General features: G+C 55.7%; 1 protein-coding gene across 1 annotated transcript in view; it reads left to right on the top strand.

The window, feature by feature from the left end:
• The window catches only part of CSMD1 (CUB and Sushi multiple domains 1), a gene marked incomplete at both ends in the record, with an annotated part of 639,423 nt that overhangs the window by 193,010 nt on the left and 429,781 nt on the right, over positions 1 to 16,632 (top strand). The window contains one exon of the mRNA XM_084232118.1: positions 14,170 to 14,386. Coding sequence (XP_084088244.1) covers positions 14,170 to 14,386 — 217 coding nt within the window. The remainder of the gene's footprint in view (positions 1 to 14,169; positions 14,387 to 16,632) is intronic.

Raw genomic sequence — 16,632 nt, 5'->3', positions numbered from 1 at the left:
CTCCATGGAATTTCAATATCATGCACGATTTCTTCAGAAACATCACAAAAGCAAGATAAAGTGAGGGGCAGGAGCCAGGGCTTGGCTTTCTTGCCCGCAGCGTGGCAGCCAGTCACCAGGCAGAGGCTGCAAAAACGCCGCGGGTGTGCAGGACGGGCTCAGTGGTGCAACGGAGCCGAGCGCAGGGCTGTGCCTGGCAGTGCTCCCTGCCTTGCTCACGCACATTCACACCACTCTTATCTCATCCGAGCCATGAGGAATGCCGATCCCAAATCCTCCGCAGTCGCTCCTCTAAGGGGAGGATGTGGAAGGGCACCCCAGAACCATGCCCCAAGCCACCTGTGTCTGCCGGGCTCACCCATCACACCCCAAGGTCCAACTGGCATCCCAAAGCCTTTACTGAAGGCGGAATCCATATAGCAGCTTGGGTCAAAGAGCTCTTAAAGGATTGAAGCTCCACGTAGAATGAGCTTCTCTGCATTCACACATGCGCCCCTCTAAGTACACAAGTGAGTCGCTTCCAACCTTCAGCTCAGACACACAAACACTTTCTTGTTTTCTTTGCCAGTTTACATAGTTACCTGCTCCTTACACGGATGAATAAATAATGCTATATGAAGCCTAGGAATATGATAAATATCCATGAGCCCACACTGACTTAGATACACGATTGAATAAATAATTAAGCGGGGAGAAAGGACACCCGGAGACCCCCCAACTTAGGACGGGAGCGCAGCACCGGGCTGGGGTCCAGGCTGTGGCTCCTCTTGCAAGCGCAGGGCCACGCACCCTGGTTCACGCCCAGGTCTCCCGCTCTGCGGGGGGAGTTGGACAAGTCACGGCAGCCCTCACATCCCGGTCAGCGCAGGGAACGGTCGTGCCTGCCCCTCTGGATCCCGTGACCGGCGAGGTGCGGGGCCGTGAGCTCTGGCTGGCGCGGGTCCTTCCCGGTCCCCGTGGATGCCTCGAGTCCCCAGGGCGCAGCAGCGCGGGCCAGCGGGGTTGGGAGGAGCAACGGCCCCAGCAGAAAGGCCTTGCCCCGGGCCTCCCCTGGTGGCGCAGGTGGTTGAGCGCCGCACTGTGAAGCTGCCCGCAGCCTCCTCAACGCCGGTTCGATCCCGGCCGGCTGACAAGGGTCCCACATGGCGCGCAGACCTTTCCTGCCGCCCGCTGCTCCCCTCAGCAGTGTATTTCGTCAGTCTGCCTGTTCTGTTCCCCGCTCTGGCTCTGGTGGATCCTCTTACCCTCCCGCCCATCTGGCCTGTACCCCAGTTCTTGTATAAAATAAATAAATAAATCTTTAAAAAAAAAAGAAAGAAAGAAAGGTCTTGCCCTGTGGTGCCCCGCGGGAGGCTCCCGGCACGCAGCTGGGTCAGGCCTAGCGGGAACCCTGGGGTGGGCGTGGGGTGCCCTCAGCCTAGGCTCCCCACCCAGCCACACAGGGTATATGTCAAAGACCTGCTGGGCGAGGTGGTGGGGGTGGCGCCAGCCCGCGGGGCCGTGTCCCTCTGGGTGCCTCGCTGCAGCCCCTGGTGGGAAACGCGCGTCTCCCCTTGGGCAGATGCTCGGCCTGCGCCAAGCGTAGCGTCAGGTCATGAAGTGGGGCGCAAGCTAATGGAGTGGGGGCCCAGGGTGCTCCTGGGCGGGGACCGTGGGGGCACTTCTGGCTGCGCAGCAGCAGGGGTCGGTCACGTGATGGACACGCCCTCAAAGACCCGAGAATCTGGTGGCGGCATCTGGGCAGTGAGGACGGGGACCTGCGCCCCTGCCTGCCAGGGCGCCGTGACACGCCACGCGCGCTAGTCCTGGCGTCTGGGCAGAGAGGTGGTCTCCGTCGTGGAGGGTGGTGTGTTCTGTGAGGAAAGAAGAACCAGAGCAGCTGCTGGGGAGACAGGCGCCTGTGTCAGGCGTGGCGTGGGCCGGCGGCGTGGGGCGCGGGGGCGCGGCAGACGCGGCTTTGCTCCTTTGCTGTGTGCTGACCCGATGGTTTGGCGACCGGGCCCTAGTGCTGGCAGCACAGTGGTGTGCGCTGGCCGCCACGTGGGGAAGGTGCCCCGCCCGGGCGTGACCTTGGATGCCCTTGGAGGCGTCTCTGGAAGGCGTGTCAGCCCAGACCCGTGCAGGGCGGGTGGGACAGAGCCAGAGGAAGGGAGTCGTCCCCCGGCGTCTGTCCGTTTACCGATCGGATTCCTCACAGGCGCGCGCTCTGTGGCGGAGGCCGCTGCGTTTGCCGGCGCCGGTCAGTGTGGGGCGGCTCCGCGCCAGAACCTCCTGCCTTATAAATAGCAGAAATTTATATCTCCTATTTCTGGAGACAGGAAGTTCAAGGTCAAGGGGTTGGAAGATTCAGTGTCAGGTCTCGGCTCTTCTTTGCTTGGGTGGCCTCAGGGGGTGGAAGGGGCCTCTCTCCAAGGACCCTGATGCTGTCAGGGGGAGCCACGCTCACAGCCCAACCCCCTCAACACCCTCCCTTGTAGCACCATCACCTTGGGGGTTAGGTCTCAGCAGAGGAATCTGGGGGACCACGCTTCTACCTTGCTCAAAACAATTTCACCTCTGAGCACTAAAACAGCGTTGACAGATGTGTCACCCCACGGCCCAGCTGTAGAAACTGGGGAAATCAATCATATTTTTGCTTTATTGGCTCCAAAGCCCATTGCTTTTTCTGCTGCTTTTGCCTCTACATGATGCACGACGTTCCAGCTCTCAGCTGGCAAAAATATGACCGTGCTGGATGCGCTGGCAGCCCGGGGAGCAGTGGCTGGGGACACAGCAGTGACATCATTCCAGGTCTGACTCACTGATCCTCGTCGGGCCCTGAATGATGGCCCGTCCAGACTGCGCAGGGAGGGCTGCCGGCTTACACAGGAGGGTTGTGCAGAAGAAAACGCAGCTTCAGGTAAACCAGAGCGTGTCTGAAGTGGTGCAGGGACTGTTGGGCACCAGGCTGCCAACGGGCTGAGAAGCTAAACTCCTTTCCTGCGGGTTAGAGGGACGTCACGCACGGCTCTGAGTCTTCTCGGCCATCTAGATAATCTGAACCTTCCAAATTCACACGCCCTCTGGCACCACGAACTTGCCTTGTCCCAGACTTCCTTCGCGGGAGGGTGCAGATGGATTCAACCCCCCACCATGCCCTCCCCACAGGCAGCCCCGTCACTCACATGTTTCAGGGGCTGGTGGTCGAGTGCAGCCCTGTTGCGGGGAAGGGGCCTCTGTGCCAGCAGCGGGTGGACAGACTTGCTCCAAGGCCATGTGCCTGCTAGCTGTGGAGACAGGCGGACAATGAGCAAGTCCGCAAGGCAAGATACTTCCCACAGAGCAGCAAATACTTTAGGAAACATAAAGCTATGGGATGTTTGCGACGGGGTGATGGAGAGCACCATGTTTGGGAAGGGCACCCTGTAGCTTGACCTTCTTGAGGCCCAGGAGAGCACTGGCTGCTGGAGTAGCAAGTGCGAAGGCCCTGAGGCAGGGACACGCTTGGTGTGCTCCAGGAAGGGGAGCAGGGAGCTGCCCGGGCCTTCGTGCGGTTGTGATAACAAGCTTTCCGGGAAGGCAAGGTGGTCCCCTGCGGGCGCAGTCCAGCCGGGAAGACCGCGCTGTCTTTTGTGAGCAGCAGGACAGATTTGCCTGCAGAGTCAAGGCTCCTGAGCGGCCCTGCTCACGGGCGGTGGAAACGGGGGGCGTGCGGGGAGGGGCTATTGATTCCCTGACCCTTTCTCGGGCTCTGGTGCCGCTGGCTTTTCCTGTGCTGGTGCCGTGAGTCATCGCCCCCGAGTGCTGGGGAGGAAGAGCTGCACAGCACCCTAAGGCTGCGGCAGTGGGGCGGCCCGCGCTGCCGGGTGTGCGGAGAAGGACTGTGCTTGAAAAGCCCCCAGCAGGGCACCTTGTTCCTGCACAACTCGAGCCTTGAAGCACCTTCATCAAAGCCTGGGGAGGACACCTGAGGCCGCGACTCTTCTGCAGTTGATCATTTTCCAGATGGCGGTGGACATTACCTGCCGTGGTGGGTGGTGCAGGATTCAGTGCGTGTTTGATTTGGTGACCGCGGCAAAAGGCCCAGATGCGCTCGGGGAAACCCCGAAGGAAACAGGAAGCCCCTGACGCGGGAGATTCTGGCTCCACTGAGAGGCGCAGACCCTTTGTCACTCAAGGCCGTCCGGGCACGCACGGTGGGCTCCTTCTGCGGCTCCCACAGGTGGCCCGGCGAGGCCGCTGGGCCGTGCCAGCCTGTAGCCAGCCTGCAGGTGTGCAGTGTCCTATTTCCACGGAAATGTCACAACCGTGGAAGCTCAGAGCTCCAAATCTGGTGGCAGGGAGGTCATTAAAGTTTCGCTTGCAGCGTCATTCACGTAGGGCGTGGAAAGGTTCACTTGCCCTTTTCACAGAGTGGACCTGCCGGGGCCGCCACGGGGTCATCCGTGTTGTCTTGGCTGCTCCCGAATCGCGTTCAAGTCCAGCCACGTGCTGACCTGGACGCGGGGGCAGGACACGGCTGCTGAGTGGACGCGCCGCCACCCGGGTCTCAGGGCGCCTTACACAGATCCGCGCTCTTGTGAGGGACGGGGCCAGGGGCCGGGAGGGGTCGCGCCGTGCCCAAGCCCCCCGTGTGCAGATTCCTTCTCTGCGGCCTCCTCATTTCTAAATCAACTTCTCGGTGATCTACTTTATCTATATGAGCCTGGGGGTGCATTTTTACGCCTCGTGTGCACACGCTTCCCTCACCCCCACGCACCTCCCGAGCCTCCCCCGGGAGCCGGCAGCAGCATCCGTCTCAGGATGTGCTGCTGCGCTTTGTTTGTTGTTCTTGGGTTATTTGTGCCCCACGGATGCGGGAAGCCACCCCGTGCCGGCCCTTCCCTCCCTGACCCATGTCACTCAGCTGCGGCACCTCGGGAGCCATTCAAACCGGCACGACTGCATCTTCCTAGGAGCTGAGCAGTATTCCACTCCGCGCCCCACCGTTTCTCTATCCTGCCGACCGCCGACGGCCGCTGGCTGGTGACGGGGAACGGCCAGTGTGGAGAATGCTAATAAATCCGGGCGTGAGCCTCTCTGCATCCGAGTCTTCTACTCCCTGGGTAAATACCTAGCAGGGGAGCTGCTGGATACCACGGGCACACAGTTTTTATTTTTTTAAGGTATCTCCACACTGTTTTGCAGAGAGGATGCACCAAGCGATGCCCCCTCCCACCGCGCATGATGCTCCTCTCCTCCCGTCCTCGCGGTGCTGCAGTTTCCGCCCATCCCCACGAGGGCCATGGCCCAGGGGAGAGGCGGTGCCCCTGCGGCTTTGGTTTCTCTCTCTCCTTATCACCAGCGATATTTGAATCTTTTTCGTGTGACTCTAGGCCACCTGAATGTCTGCTCTGGGGGGTCTACTTAGATCTTTTCCCATTTACTTATTTGTTGTTCTGGTTATTGTTAAGTCCTGCGAGCACTTTATACATGTGGGAAATGAGCCGCTTGTCAGACATGTGACCGACAGTCTTCTCAGTCTGCAGAGGCCTCTATGTTTTCATATTTTTTTTTCACCTTTGCTTTTGTCTCTCTTTTCTGGGGAGTTGAGTGCCCCCCACATCTCCGAGGTGGATGTTCAGGAGCGTATCACCTGTGTCGTCGTGGAAGCATTTTATGGTTTCAAGTCTTGTGTCCAGGTCTGTAATCCATTCGGAATTAATCTATTTCTGCGTCCTCCAGTCTATGGTCAGGATTCCCTTTTCCAAAGACTGGCTGCACATAATTGTATAGTTTTATTTCTGGGATCTTGACTATATTCCGTTGATGTGTGTTTCTGTCTGTTTCTAACACCATATTGTTTAAGTTACTGTTGCTGTGTAGTGCAGCCGGAAGTCAGGGTGTGTGATAGCTCCATTTATGCTTCTTTTCTGTTGGGATGGTCTTGGCTCTTCAGGGCCTTTTGTGGTTCCTTACACATTTTAAAATTGTTCTTTTTCCTTAAAAAAAAGTCTTTGGGGTTGTAATGGGTATTGCATTGGACCAGTAAGTTGCCTTAGACATTTTTAACAATGTTTATTCTTTTATTTATTTATTTACTTATTTTTAATTTTTTATTTATTTATTTATACAAGCACTGGGTACAGTCAGAAGCGCGGGAGGGTGAGAGAATTCACCAGAGCCAGAGCGGGGAGCAGAGCAGGCAGAAGGACCGAAGGACACTGCTGAGGGGAGCAGTGGGCGGCAGGAGAGGTCTGCGCGCCATGTGGGACCCTCGCCGGCAACCGGGGATCAAACCAGCTCTGCAGAGGCTGCGGGCAGCTTCACAGCCCAGCGCTCAACCACTGCGCCACCAGGGGAGGCCTGTTTATTCTTGTAATCCTTGCCATTGGGATAGCTTTCCATTTCTTTGTGTCTTTACTTTCTTGAACAGAGTCTTACAGTTTTCAATATATAGGCCCTTCACCCCTTTGATAAGCTTAGCCCAGGTATTTCATTCTCCTTGATGTGATTATAAATGGAGCTTTTATTATTGTTTCTCTTTCTTCTAATTCATTGTGTATAGAAATGCAACTGGTTTTTGTGAATTGATTTTGTATCTTCCTGTATTTTTCATTTATTATTTCTAGTTGATTTTTGGTAGAGTCTTTTGAATTTTTTCTGTATATTCTTACGTCATCTGTGAATAAATAATGATGGTGTCAGTTCTTTTCCAATTTGAATTCCTTTTATGTATTTTTCTTGCCTAGATTCTTTGGCTAGGCATCCCAATACTGATGAGTAACAGTGGTGAGAGTGGACATCCTTGTCCCTGATCTCAGGGGAAATGCTTCCGCGCTTTCATCATCTGTGTGACGTCGGCTGCGTTCTTGTATGCGGCCTTTGTTATGTTGAGATTCATTCCATTTACTCCCATTTTATTGAGAGTTGTTATTTCATTGAGAGTTTTTATCATAAACATTGAGTCCTGTGAAATGCTTTTCTGGCAACTATTGTAGTGATCATGTGATTTTAATCTCTCTTTTTGTTGATCGAATGAATTCTGTTTATTAATATGCATGTGTTGAACCCACCTTGTATCCCTGGAATGAAACCTGCTTGATCGTGGTGAATGATTCTCTTAATATGTTGCTGGATTTTATTTGCTTAGATTTTGTTGAAAATGTTTGTGTCTATGTTCATTAGAGATATCGGCCTATCATTTCCCTTTTTTGGGATGTCCTTGCTGGTTTTGGGATCAGGGTGATGTTGGCCTCAACATGTGTTAGGGAGCTCTATCCTCTTCACTTTTTTTGGAAGAGTACCAGTAAGGTAGATATTAGGTCTTCCTTGAAGCATGGTAGAAGTCACTAGAGCAACCACTTAATCCTTTAGAACCTTTTGTTCTTAAGGAGACGTTTGATTACTCTTGCAATTTCCATGTCTGTGATTCCTCCGTTTTAGCTGTCGATTTCATCAGGGTTCGGTATTGAAAGGTTCTATGTTTCTATGATTTGTCTATTTTGTCTAAATTTTCCAGCTTGTTTGCATAGACTCATTCATAGTAATATCTTCTATGATCCTTTGATTCTTTGTATTTATGTGACAACAGATCCATAGTCATTTGCCACGTGATTCAGTTCCCTGTTGACTGAATTCAGTGCAAGAAAGTCTTCCCTGACTTTCTTCACATACTGAATAATGTAAACCACCTCTTTCTCGAGCCTTGGAAACAAGTAACAGGTTGATATACCCCAGATAGTGAAATGTTTGCTCTCAGAGAGGGGTTTTACATAGTACAGGCATTATCTTATCGTGGATTGTAATCTGAATAAATGTTACAACAGCTGGCCCCACACAAGCTCAGATGCTTCCCATCTCAAAGGCTGCGCAAGGATAAAATGAGACTGTACATGCAAGGGCCGAGCACGTGAGTTTTCCAACATCTTATCCGTCTCATTCACTATCTACAAACAGGTCATTAGGTCCAGAGTAGAGGGAAGCTCGTGGGTTGTGAATAAGCACACATTCATCCATCAGGTGCTGATGAGGAATTAACGGAATCACAGATGAATCATCTCGGCAGATGCTTCTAGGGAATGGGAGGGGAGGTTGAGCAGGGAACAGACCGGCCGGCAATCTTAGGGGAGGTGCAGACTCCATCATGGGAACAGCGGGAGCAGAGAGTTATGTCACCTCGGAAATAGCAAGGGCATGATGCCATGTTCTCAGTGAGTGTTTCCAAAGCTGATTTTCAAGAGGAACTTTCAAAGGGCATGACTGCCACTCTCCCTCACGGCCCCCCGCCTCCCACGTGGCCCCGACTCCCCACGGGCAGGTGCCCTGCTCACGAGAACTCGGGGGCTCTCTGTGGTCTCTCTGCAGAGGTGGGGGTGACCTTGAGTGTCTTTTCAGATAAAGAATAGCATCAACCCACCCTCTCGCCAACCGACTGACCCAGCTGCACCCAGACGCAGTCTCGCTGGCCCCGAGGTCTGCAGCACGGGCAGACACACAATCAGGAGGAAACAGGACCAGGACACCCTCACAGTGCGGAGTGAGGAGCAGTCAGTAAGGCAATGGCAACAATATTGTTGAGAGTGGGATTATGAGCGATTTTATTTTTAAATGTTACTTTATACTTTTGCTTTTCCCTGCTGTGGGCGTCCATTCGTTTTAAAGCAAGCTGGAGGTGGGCTCCTGTGCTCCTGGAGTGACCGACCACCTGGATTTACCCTGTTCTGCTGTGCGATCTGAGCCGCTGCTTGAGGCGGACGCTGGGATTTGATCAGCTCTTGCTGCGCAGGGCGGGCCTTGTCGCGGGAAGACCTGGGCACCACCCTCACCCCACCCACATCCCTGTCCTGCTGCCCTGCTGTGGCCGCGGCTGCCTGGTCCAGCAAGGTGATGTGTGGGGACGTGTTTTGGAAGCAGTGCTTCCCTCCAGAAGTATGGGCAGCGGACCAGACTCCTGCCCGCTTTGTGTCTGAGACTAGAGAACCTCTGAGCGAAGTGGAAATTCCACTGAAACCAGCTCTACCTGGGCCTTGCACCCGACATTCCGTGGTGATGACAGTCAGATGTCAGCCAGAGGCCTCGCAGTTTAACTTCTAGATGATTTAGAAAGCGATTTCCCCTCTCATCTTTAATTCAGTATAATTGATATCTAATAGTTAGATACACTTTTCTTGAAACTATAATGTGTGTTGAAATTTTCTTGTAGTAGTAGAGTTAAAATAGAATTTCACCAGTATGTGTCATTCTGCATGTTCCTATGGGATGGATATTTTTGGTGTACCTGCAATTCACACACACACACACACACACACACACACACACTATTCTTCCCAGTTTTCCCCATTGACGTTGATGTTTGATTTCAAGAAAAAATCCAGCATCATTCTTTTAAGAAAAAAAATTAAATATTGTCTTCAGTAATAATTGAGTTTTCAGTCCTTCTTAAAAAGCAATACAATTTTCCCCAAGAGATTAAAATTCTCCTGAAACTCTGCAGTTTATATCATTGCCAGTGAGAAATATAACTTACCAGTGGACTTACAAGAGATTCCTGTTGAGCATATGATAATGGGTGACTATGTTCATAGTATTTAAAATTTGTCTATTAAAATTATCTTCCAGCTAAAATAATCTGCTTATTTGAAGCTGTCTTGAAGGCCCATATTTTAATCAAGTATAGATTTAAGCCATTTCACAAGAAAACATTTGCAGAATATTTTATAGCTTTCTGGCAGACAGGTGCCCTTTAAAGTATAAACTGCGGAGAAAATTCAGGTACGCAAGAGAGACAGACAACTTTGGTGGGAGCATTTGAGGAAAAAAATCCATCCCAAGCTGGAGGGGGCGGTCCCAGCCCGGCTCCGTCTTTGGTTGACCGTGACGTGAGCTCTGAAGGCGGGACGGCCTGTGTCTCTGCACTTCAGCTGCAGCTGCGTTTCATTCAAATAAAGTCCCTTTTCCCACTGAAGCGGTCTTTGTTCAGGTACATATCGGCCTGCACCTGAGCCAAATGCCAGCAGCAAGGAAGCAGGGAAGCTGTGAGCACGCGCCGTGCTCAGCGATAGGCACAGCCTGAGATTATCCCCTTGGAGACTCACTTTAGCTTCAGGATAGATGGCATCTGGCATGACATTTGCGAGTGCTTTGGAAGCATGGACCTCATCGAGACCACGGTGATCTGAGACCCACAACAATGAAGGAGCTTAAACCAGGAGGCCTCCTGCAATTCAGTTTCGTGTGGGCTGTGAATTAACGCCACCAGCTCTAAGGAAGGTTGTCAGCACCGCTTCACTGCGATTGGGTGCGCACGGAATTATTTTCACGAGGCTTTTTTTTTTAAGTAAAAATCAAGATATTTTATGGGTCAGGAGATTCTACGTTGCTGGCACGTTCACGTTTCCCTATTGGGGCCAGTTTCAGGAAATGACCCAAATGGGCTGTTCCCTCTGCGAAGAAAGGCCAAAGGAACCTGCTTTTCTTCCCCTTCAGCACGACGCGCGAGCCCCGCACTCCTGCAGGCTGGGCCTGGCTCGGGCAGAAAGCGGTAGGGCCGGGCGCTCCTTCCCACTGCAGCGTCTGGGTGTCTCTCCCCACTCTCAGAGGATAATTCTGTGCGCGAGTCGCAGCCGCCGGCACCCGGCCTGGCGTCCCGTTGTTTCCTCACCGGCGTGCGAGGCTCAGCCGTCATCCCTGAGCACCACACACAGTCCATGGTTCGTTTCCTTCCCCTCTTTTTAGGGTTGTCACTTCTTGTGTTTCTTTATGAAATCTCCGCTGACCACTCAGCTATGGGGGTCTGTAATGTTTTCTTCTGGAGCAGTATTGCTTGACATTTAACTTTAGATCCGCCACAGGCAGAGCTGGTGCCGGGCGAGGCTGGCGTCCCCATGTCTCTTCCCCGCGGCATCTAAGGAGAGACCAGCTCTCCCGGGCGCCGGGCGCCCCCCCGGCCCTGAAGCTGGTGGCTGAGCCTCTGCAGTGTGCCCGGCCTCTGGCCTGAGCCGCCGGCCGCTGATGTAGGTGGGCTGGACACGGGCGTCCAGCACTAAGTTACGTGGCTTTCGAGTAAAACGTGACCCTGAGTCGCGGCAGAGCTCGGGCCGCCCTCCGTGGGGACTGCTCGGGCGTTCGCGGCCCAGGCCCCGAGGACAGGCTGTCTCGGACTCAGAGGCGCTGAAACGCCTCAGGTGGCGGCACCAGCAGGCGCCCAGAGCCGCCCTGGAAGGCCGTCCCCCGGGGCTCTCGGGGCGCAGGGGGCTGTCAGTGACCGCCCGAGGCTCGCCCGCCAGACTCGCCGCTCCCTGCCCGCGTGGCCCGCGCCCTCCCTGCGGCCTTGCTGGCCGCCTGACCGCCCGAGACCAGCGCAGCGCGTGGCCGGGCAGTGCCTGCTTAGAGCGGACACATGCTCTGTCGAATTTATTTTTCTTTCCTCCAGTTTATAATCAAGTCTTCGCTTTTTGATTTACTGTGACGCCGGAATTGCTAGATGAACCAGAAAAGCTATTTTCTTTAAAGACCTTTCAAAACCCCACAGCTTTAATATCTGCTTGTTACAATGTTATTGTTAGATTTAAATTTAGTGGAAAATGGGCTTCTTATTAGTTCTTTGGTTTTTTACTCATAAATCCTTTTCATTAAATCTCTTTATGAAGACTTCGCGAACTCCACAAGCTTTCGCTGATGCTACCGCGCGAGGGTCGAGCTCCCCGAGAGCTACTATTGTGACTTTTCTTAAAGTATAAAATGCCGTCGGAAATAATTTTGTTTGCAGTTCAATGAGAAAAGCTGGGGCAATACTTGTATTCAAGGCCTTACGCTACATGCAATAATCTGAGTGGGCCTCGCTCTCTCCAGAACTTTCTCAATACCCGCCCTGTCAAAATGTGGAAACGCGCCCACGGCATCGGTGGGCAGGCAGTGAGGAGGCAGTGGCCCTGCAGACAGGCCCGGGGCTGCTTGGCCGACCTCAGAGGGAGGCGCGGCTATTTGCTGGGAGTTACTTCTCCCTCACAGGAGGCGACGTGCAGTTAAGATGATCAAGAGGTGTCCACTCAGCGGGTCTGTCCTGGGCCCTCTGCGTCCTCACCCACCGGGTTGGCCTCACCCAGCCAGGCAGGCGCACTGTGAGAGGCAGCTGAGCAGAAGCACAGCGGCTGTAGGGACCAAACCAGCTGCTCCCTGGAGGCTTATGTGCAGGAGGTCACGTCGGCTAGGAGGAGGCGAAGCCATGGCCACATAGGGCCTCATGGAGCACATAGTAGGTGGAGGAAGGAGCACAGAGTATTTGGAGAGGGAGCACACAGTAGGAGGAAGGAGCACACAGTAGGTAGAGGGAGGAGACGGCCTGGAGGACGATAGGGCGGCGTAGCCTGTCTGATGAGACAAGTGCAGTTGGGCCAGAGGCGTGGCTGCCCCCTCTCCAGAGCCGACCTCTCAGCAGACGGCAGAGTTTACAGGAATTCCGGGGTGCTCTTTCTCAAAAGAGCTGTTCCTTGGAAATCTGAGAACTGACAGAGAAGCCAAAGGCTAGAATCAATAGATCAAGATCTCGAGGCGGTGCTGAGCTGCATGGCTGGGGGTGTGGTGCTCCGCCGACCCTCCTATCTTCTCCCCATTATGTTATCTGGGGGTTACCCCCAATTTTCCATGTTCCCCACACCACCCAACAAGTCGCCTCTGGACCCTGCCCGGTGTCCTCCAGTTCAGCTCAGGCCTGAGGCCCTCTGCGGGAAGAGCAGGGACTCCAGGCTTGGGCTCAGTCTCGCGGCACTGCTGCCACTCCCGACAGCAGTCTCGGGCCCGGGTGTTCCCCGTGCTCTGACCGACCAGCCCTGGCAGGACTTTCCAGAGGTCCCCCCAGCTCAGGATGCCAAGCTCATCCTTGGGTTGGGTTAAGTGACCAGAGTAGGGCTTGAGAAAACCACCCCTGGCTGGGTTAGCGCAAAGGGTACTGAAGGGTGAGATTGGATGGCAATACGGAAGGGACTCGGGGCCATCGGGGAAAAGCTTGGGGCTCCACATGTCTGCCAGCCCAGTGCTCCTAGAATCTAGGGGTTCGCCAGCCTAGTGCTCCTAGAACCCCTCCCTTGGGTTCGTATGGAGGCCACGTGACACAGGCATGATTGACCAATGGGCTGACCGTGGTTGCTTCAACCTCCAGCCCCTCCCCTCCCTGGAGGCCCCTGAAATGGCCACGTCACACCGTTGGTCGCCCTGGCAACAGTCCCCTGCTTGCAGAGCTCACCTGGCTTTGCTCTGCCCACTTGGGGAGTCGCGGCTTCGGCGCTCTGTGCAGAAATGGGGGCCAAAAGCACCTGTGTTACTCACAGCGCAACGGCACACACTGGATCTTGAACGCCGACAAAGATCCTACTCCCACCTTTCCATGGGGCACTAAAGAAGAGGGGTGAGTGGGGCGTGGGATGTCCTGCGAAGCTGTGTAGGGGCCCCGAGTTCTCCCTGCCCAGTCCTGAGTCTTGCGCCGTCTTTAACGGTCGGTCCCCATGACAGCGGGCCCTGCACCCAGCGTCGCCCTCCGTGAGTGGGGAGAGGTTGCTGGGGGTGGTCCGGTATTTTCCTGGATTGCTCCTGAAGTTTAGTGTAATGCAGTTTATGGGCTTGCAGGCCTTTGTGTTCAACCAGGTCATGGTCATGCCCCTGGTTATACTCTCCAGGCTTCTAGGGCCCTGGCCAGCGTGGCTGCAGATCGGGTGCGTGAACGGAGGACGCGGCCTTTCCTGCCGTCCGCGTCACCACGGATGGCAGTCGTCTCGAATGTCCGAGTGCACGTGTACATAGCTTCCTACCGGTCATTTTATCTGTCCAGCTAGTTCCCTCCTCAAAAAAAAAAGTCATGGGCAAAGTGTTTCCAGCGCGATGCTTAGAGGTAACTGGCCCCAACCTTGTTCCCAAATACGCCGTCTGACCGCCAAGGGGCCGCGTCGGAAAATGACAGACACCCCCAGCATTTCCCAGTTCCCGGATGCGGCCGTGGGCTGCTTTCTCGCCTTCTGCTCTCTCTCTCCCTCCCCCAGACCCCGCCTCATTTTTGTTCTGTCTCCCCGTGGAGACTCTGTGGCCGTAGGTCACCCCGTAATTGGGGATGAAAACCGCAAACTAAGTCATCACGGGGCGCGAGGCGGCCGGGAATCTTTGCAGGGACAGGGTGAAGACGGCCGAGCTAACGGGCTGCGTTTCGTGTTTTCTCCTCAGGCCAGAACTGTGGAGGCCTGGTCCAGGGGCCCAACGGCACCATCGAGAGCCCGGGGTTCCCGCACGGCTACCCCAACTACGCCAACTGCACCTGGGTCATCGTCACCGGGGAGCGCGGCCGCGTCCAGCTGTCCTTCCACACCTTCGCGCTCGAGGAGGACTTCGACATCCTGTCCGTGTACGACGGGCAGCTCCAGCAGGGGAACCTGAAAGTCAGGTGAGTCTCGCGCTTTCACTGCGGACTGGGCCGCCTGTTTGCCGGCTCGGAGGCTGAGCCCTCCTCGGAACTGCTTGTCAGCGAGGGAGTGTTCCCGGTGCTCCGGAGGACGGGGGAGCGTGCGGACGAGACAGCACCGCTGTCCCGATCCCAGGTCGCTTGTGGTGAGAGTCACGGGCACCAGCTTGTTCGCGATCTGCGCAACAGGCTGCCGGGATCATTAAGGAACCTTGTGAACACCGTTGTTTCAAAGCCACTGTGGCGCAGGGGGAGAGATGGCCAAGGTCAGTGCAGGCGCGCAGGTCAGGAACCGCAGCGGCCTTTGGGTGGTCAGACCCCGCGGGACTCGGGGCGGCGCAAGCCGAGTGGCGGCGCCTGGGGGTGGCCGTTCCGCGCGTGCTCTCCCCGCCCGCTCGCTCTCTCGTTCGGTCTTTGATTTTTACCACAGGGGAGGACGAACACTGGCAAGGACGATTGTAAGTTGGTTTTCATTTATCAACAAGAAAAATGTTGTATTTTTTTTTTTTTTTTAATTTTGCAAAGGAGAGAGGACGGTTGGCTTCCAGGCGGCCGGGTTCCAGAGCCAACCCGAGGAGCACAGCTAAGCACGCGCCGAGGCAGCCCCCTGGTTTCAGGTGCTGCCGTCGTGGGGGCCGCCTGGTGGCTCAGGGGCCTGCAGAGAAGGGGCCAGGAAGCCGCAGGAGTTGCTTGTTTGGAGTACAAGGGCCTTGACCTTGATGCTGGTCGTGACGGTCACGCGCTTCTTGGGTTTGTGGAATGAGAGTCTCTGGCTAGAAGACAGCAGTTCACCCCGAGCTCCGGTGTCTGCAGACTGACTACCCGTCGGGGATTAAGTATGTCCTATCGGTCTGTTTCAAGTCTTTCGCTGGCCTTTCCTTCATGCCTTTTCAGATGTGAAACCTAATGTTTTCTGGGTCAGCTGCGATGCCTGTTGTTGGTTTTGGAAATACTCGTCTCTTTCACATCATTGTCCCCATTCTGGCCAGTTGGATAAACTTTCTTCCTCTTTTGTGAGCACTTGCGGTGCTGCGCTGGGACGTTTGAGCCTCGTGTCTCCACGTGCACTGCTTGCTCACTTGATGCACATTTCTTACTGGCATCCTGGGTCTTCAGAAGAATGGGATTTTAATCCGTTTCTTATCCCACCCCTGAGGGGTCGCTCCTCCGGCTCCTGCAGGCCCACACGCCCTCCGTCGCCCCGGGGCAGGGGCTCGGCGGGAGACGGGACGGCCAGCCTGCAGCCTGGCTCTCTGACCCGTCTGAAGGGCTGTGATCGCCCTGACGTGTCCGTGTAGGGGGATGAGCTGATCTCGCCGCCTCCTCGCCCCTCTGCGCATCTGGCTCGTAAACAGTCCAGCCCCCTTCGCCCTGTGTTCATTCCAGAAACCCCGCCCTGGGGCCCGGCTCACGGCCAGCAGCAGACGGAAGCCTCTCCTCTGGGGGCTGCTTGCAGGGAAGAACGGCCGGGCTGCTCTGGGCCCCTTCCTCACGCGGGCGGGGGGAGTGGGCCGGACCCTGAGGGGCCTCGAGGCCCTCGGGACACAGAGGCCCAGGCGCGCCCCTTTCCCGGGGTTGGTGAGTCTTGGGGTGGTCTGAGTGAAGATGTTGCTGAGTCGGGACCCCCTGCAGGAGAGGGAGGTGGTTGCCAAAAGCCTCGTTTCCTCAGTGGCTCCTGGACCTGGTGACTTGCTGGCGCGAGAGCCGCGAGAAGGCGGGTGCTGGCGGCGCCGGGAAGGCTGGGCCCGAGAACCTGGGGGCCCGCACGGGGTTTCGCTTGCGTCCAGGGTCCATCGAGCAGCGGCCAGACTCGGCCTGCTGTCCGTCAGGAGGGCCGAGGGGGCCATTTACAGATTCATGGGTGAAAATCTCAGTGTCGCGTTGTTTTCAGCTTGGCGGGCGACCAACGTCCAATTTAAATCGCAGCGTCAGGTGGAGCTGGTGGAAACGCTTCTCTAGGGGCCAAGGCTCGTCCTAGCACAGGCCGAGGCGCCACGTCTCACCCTTCCGCAGACCCCAGCCCTTCATCAGGGTCAAGAGAGGGTGGGGACGGACCAGCCCAGGGCAGGGAGGAGGCCCCCGGCTGCCCCGCAGTGGCCTCAGCGCTGGCCCTGACCATTGGCCTCAGCCTCGGGAGGAGAGCAAGGCCGCCCAGTGTCCGTCTCGCCCCGGCCCCTGCCCCTGCCCCTGCCCCAGCTTCCACGCCCACGGTTCTCTCGCGCCTGTGA

This window comes from Talpa europaea (assembly GCF_964194135.1).
Source record: "Talpa europaea genome assembly, chromosome: 4".
Classification (NCBI taxonomy): Eukaryota; Metazoa; Chordata; class Mammalia; order Eulipotyphla; family Talpidae; genus Talpa; species Talpa europaea.
The sequence above is the reverse complement of the archived record's forward strand: the minus strand, read 5'-3'. Positions and strand labels throughout refer to the sequence as shown.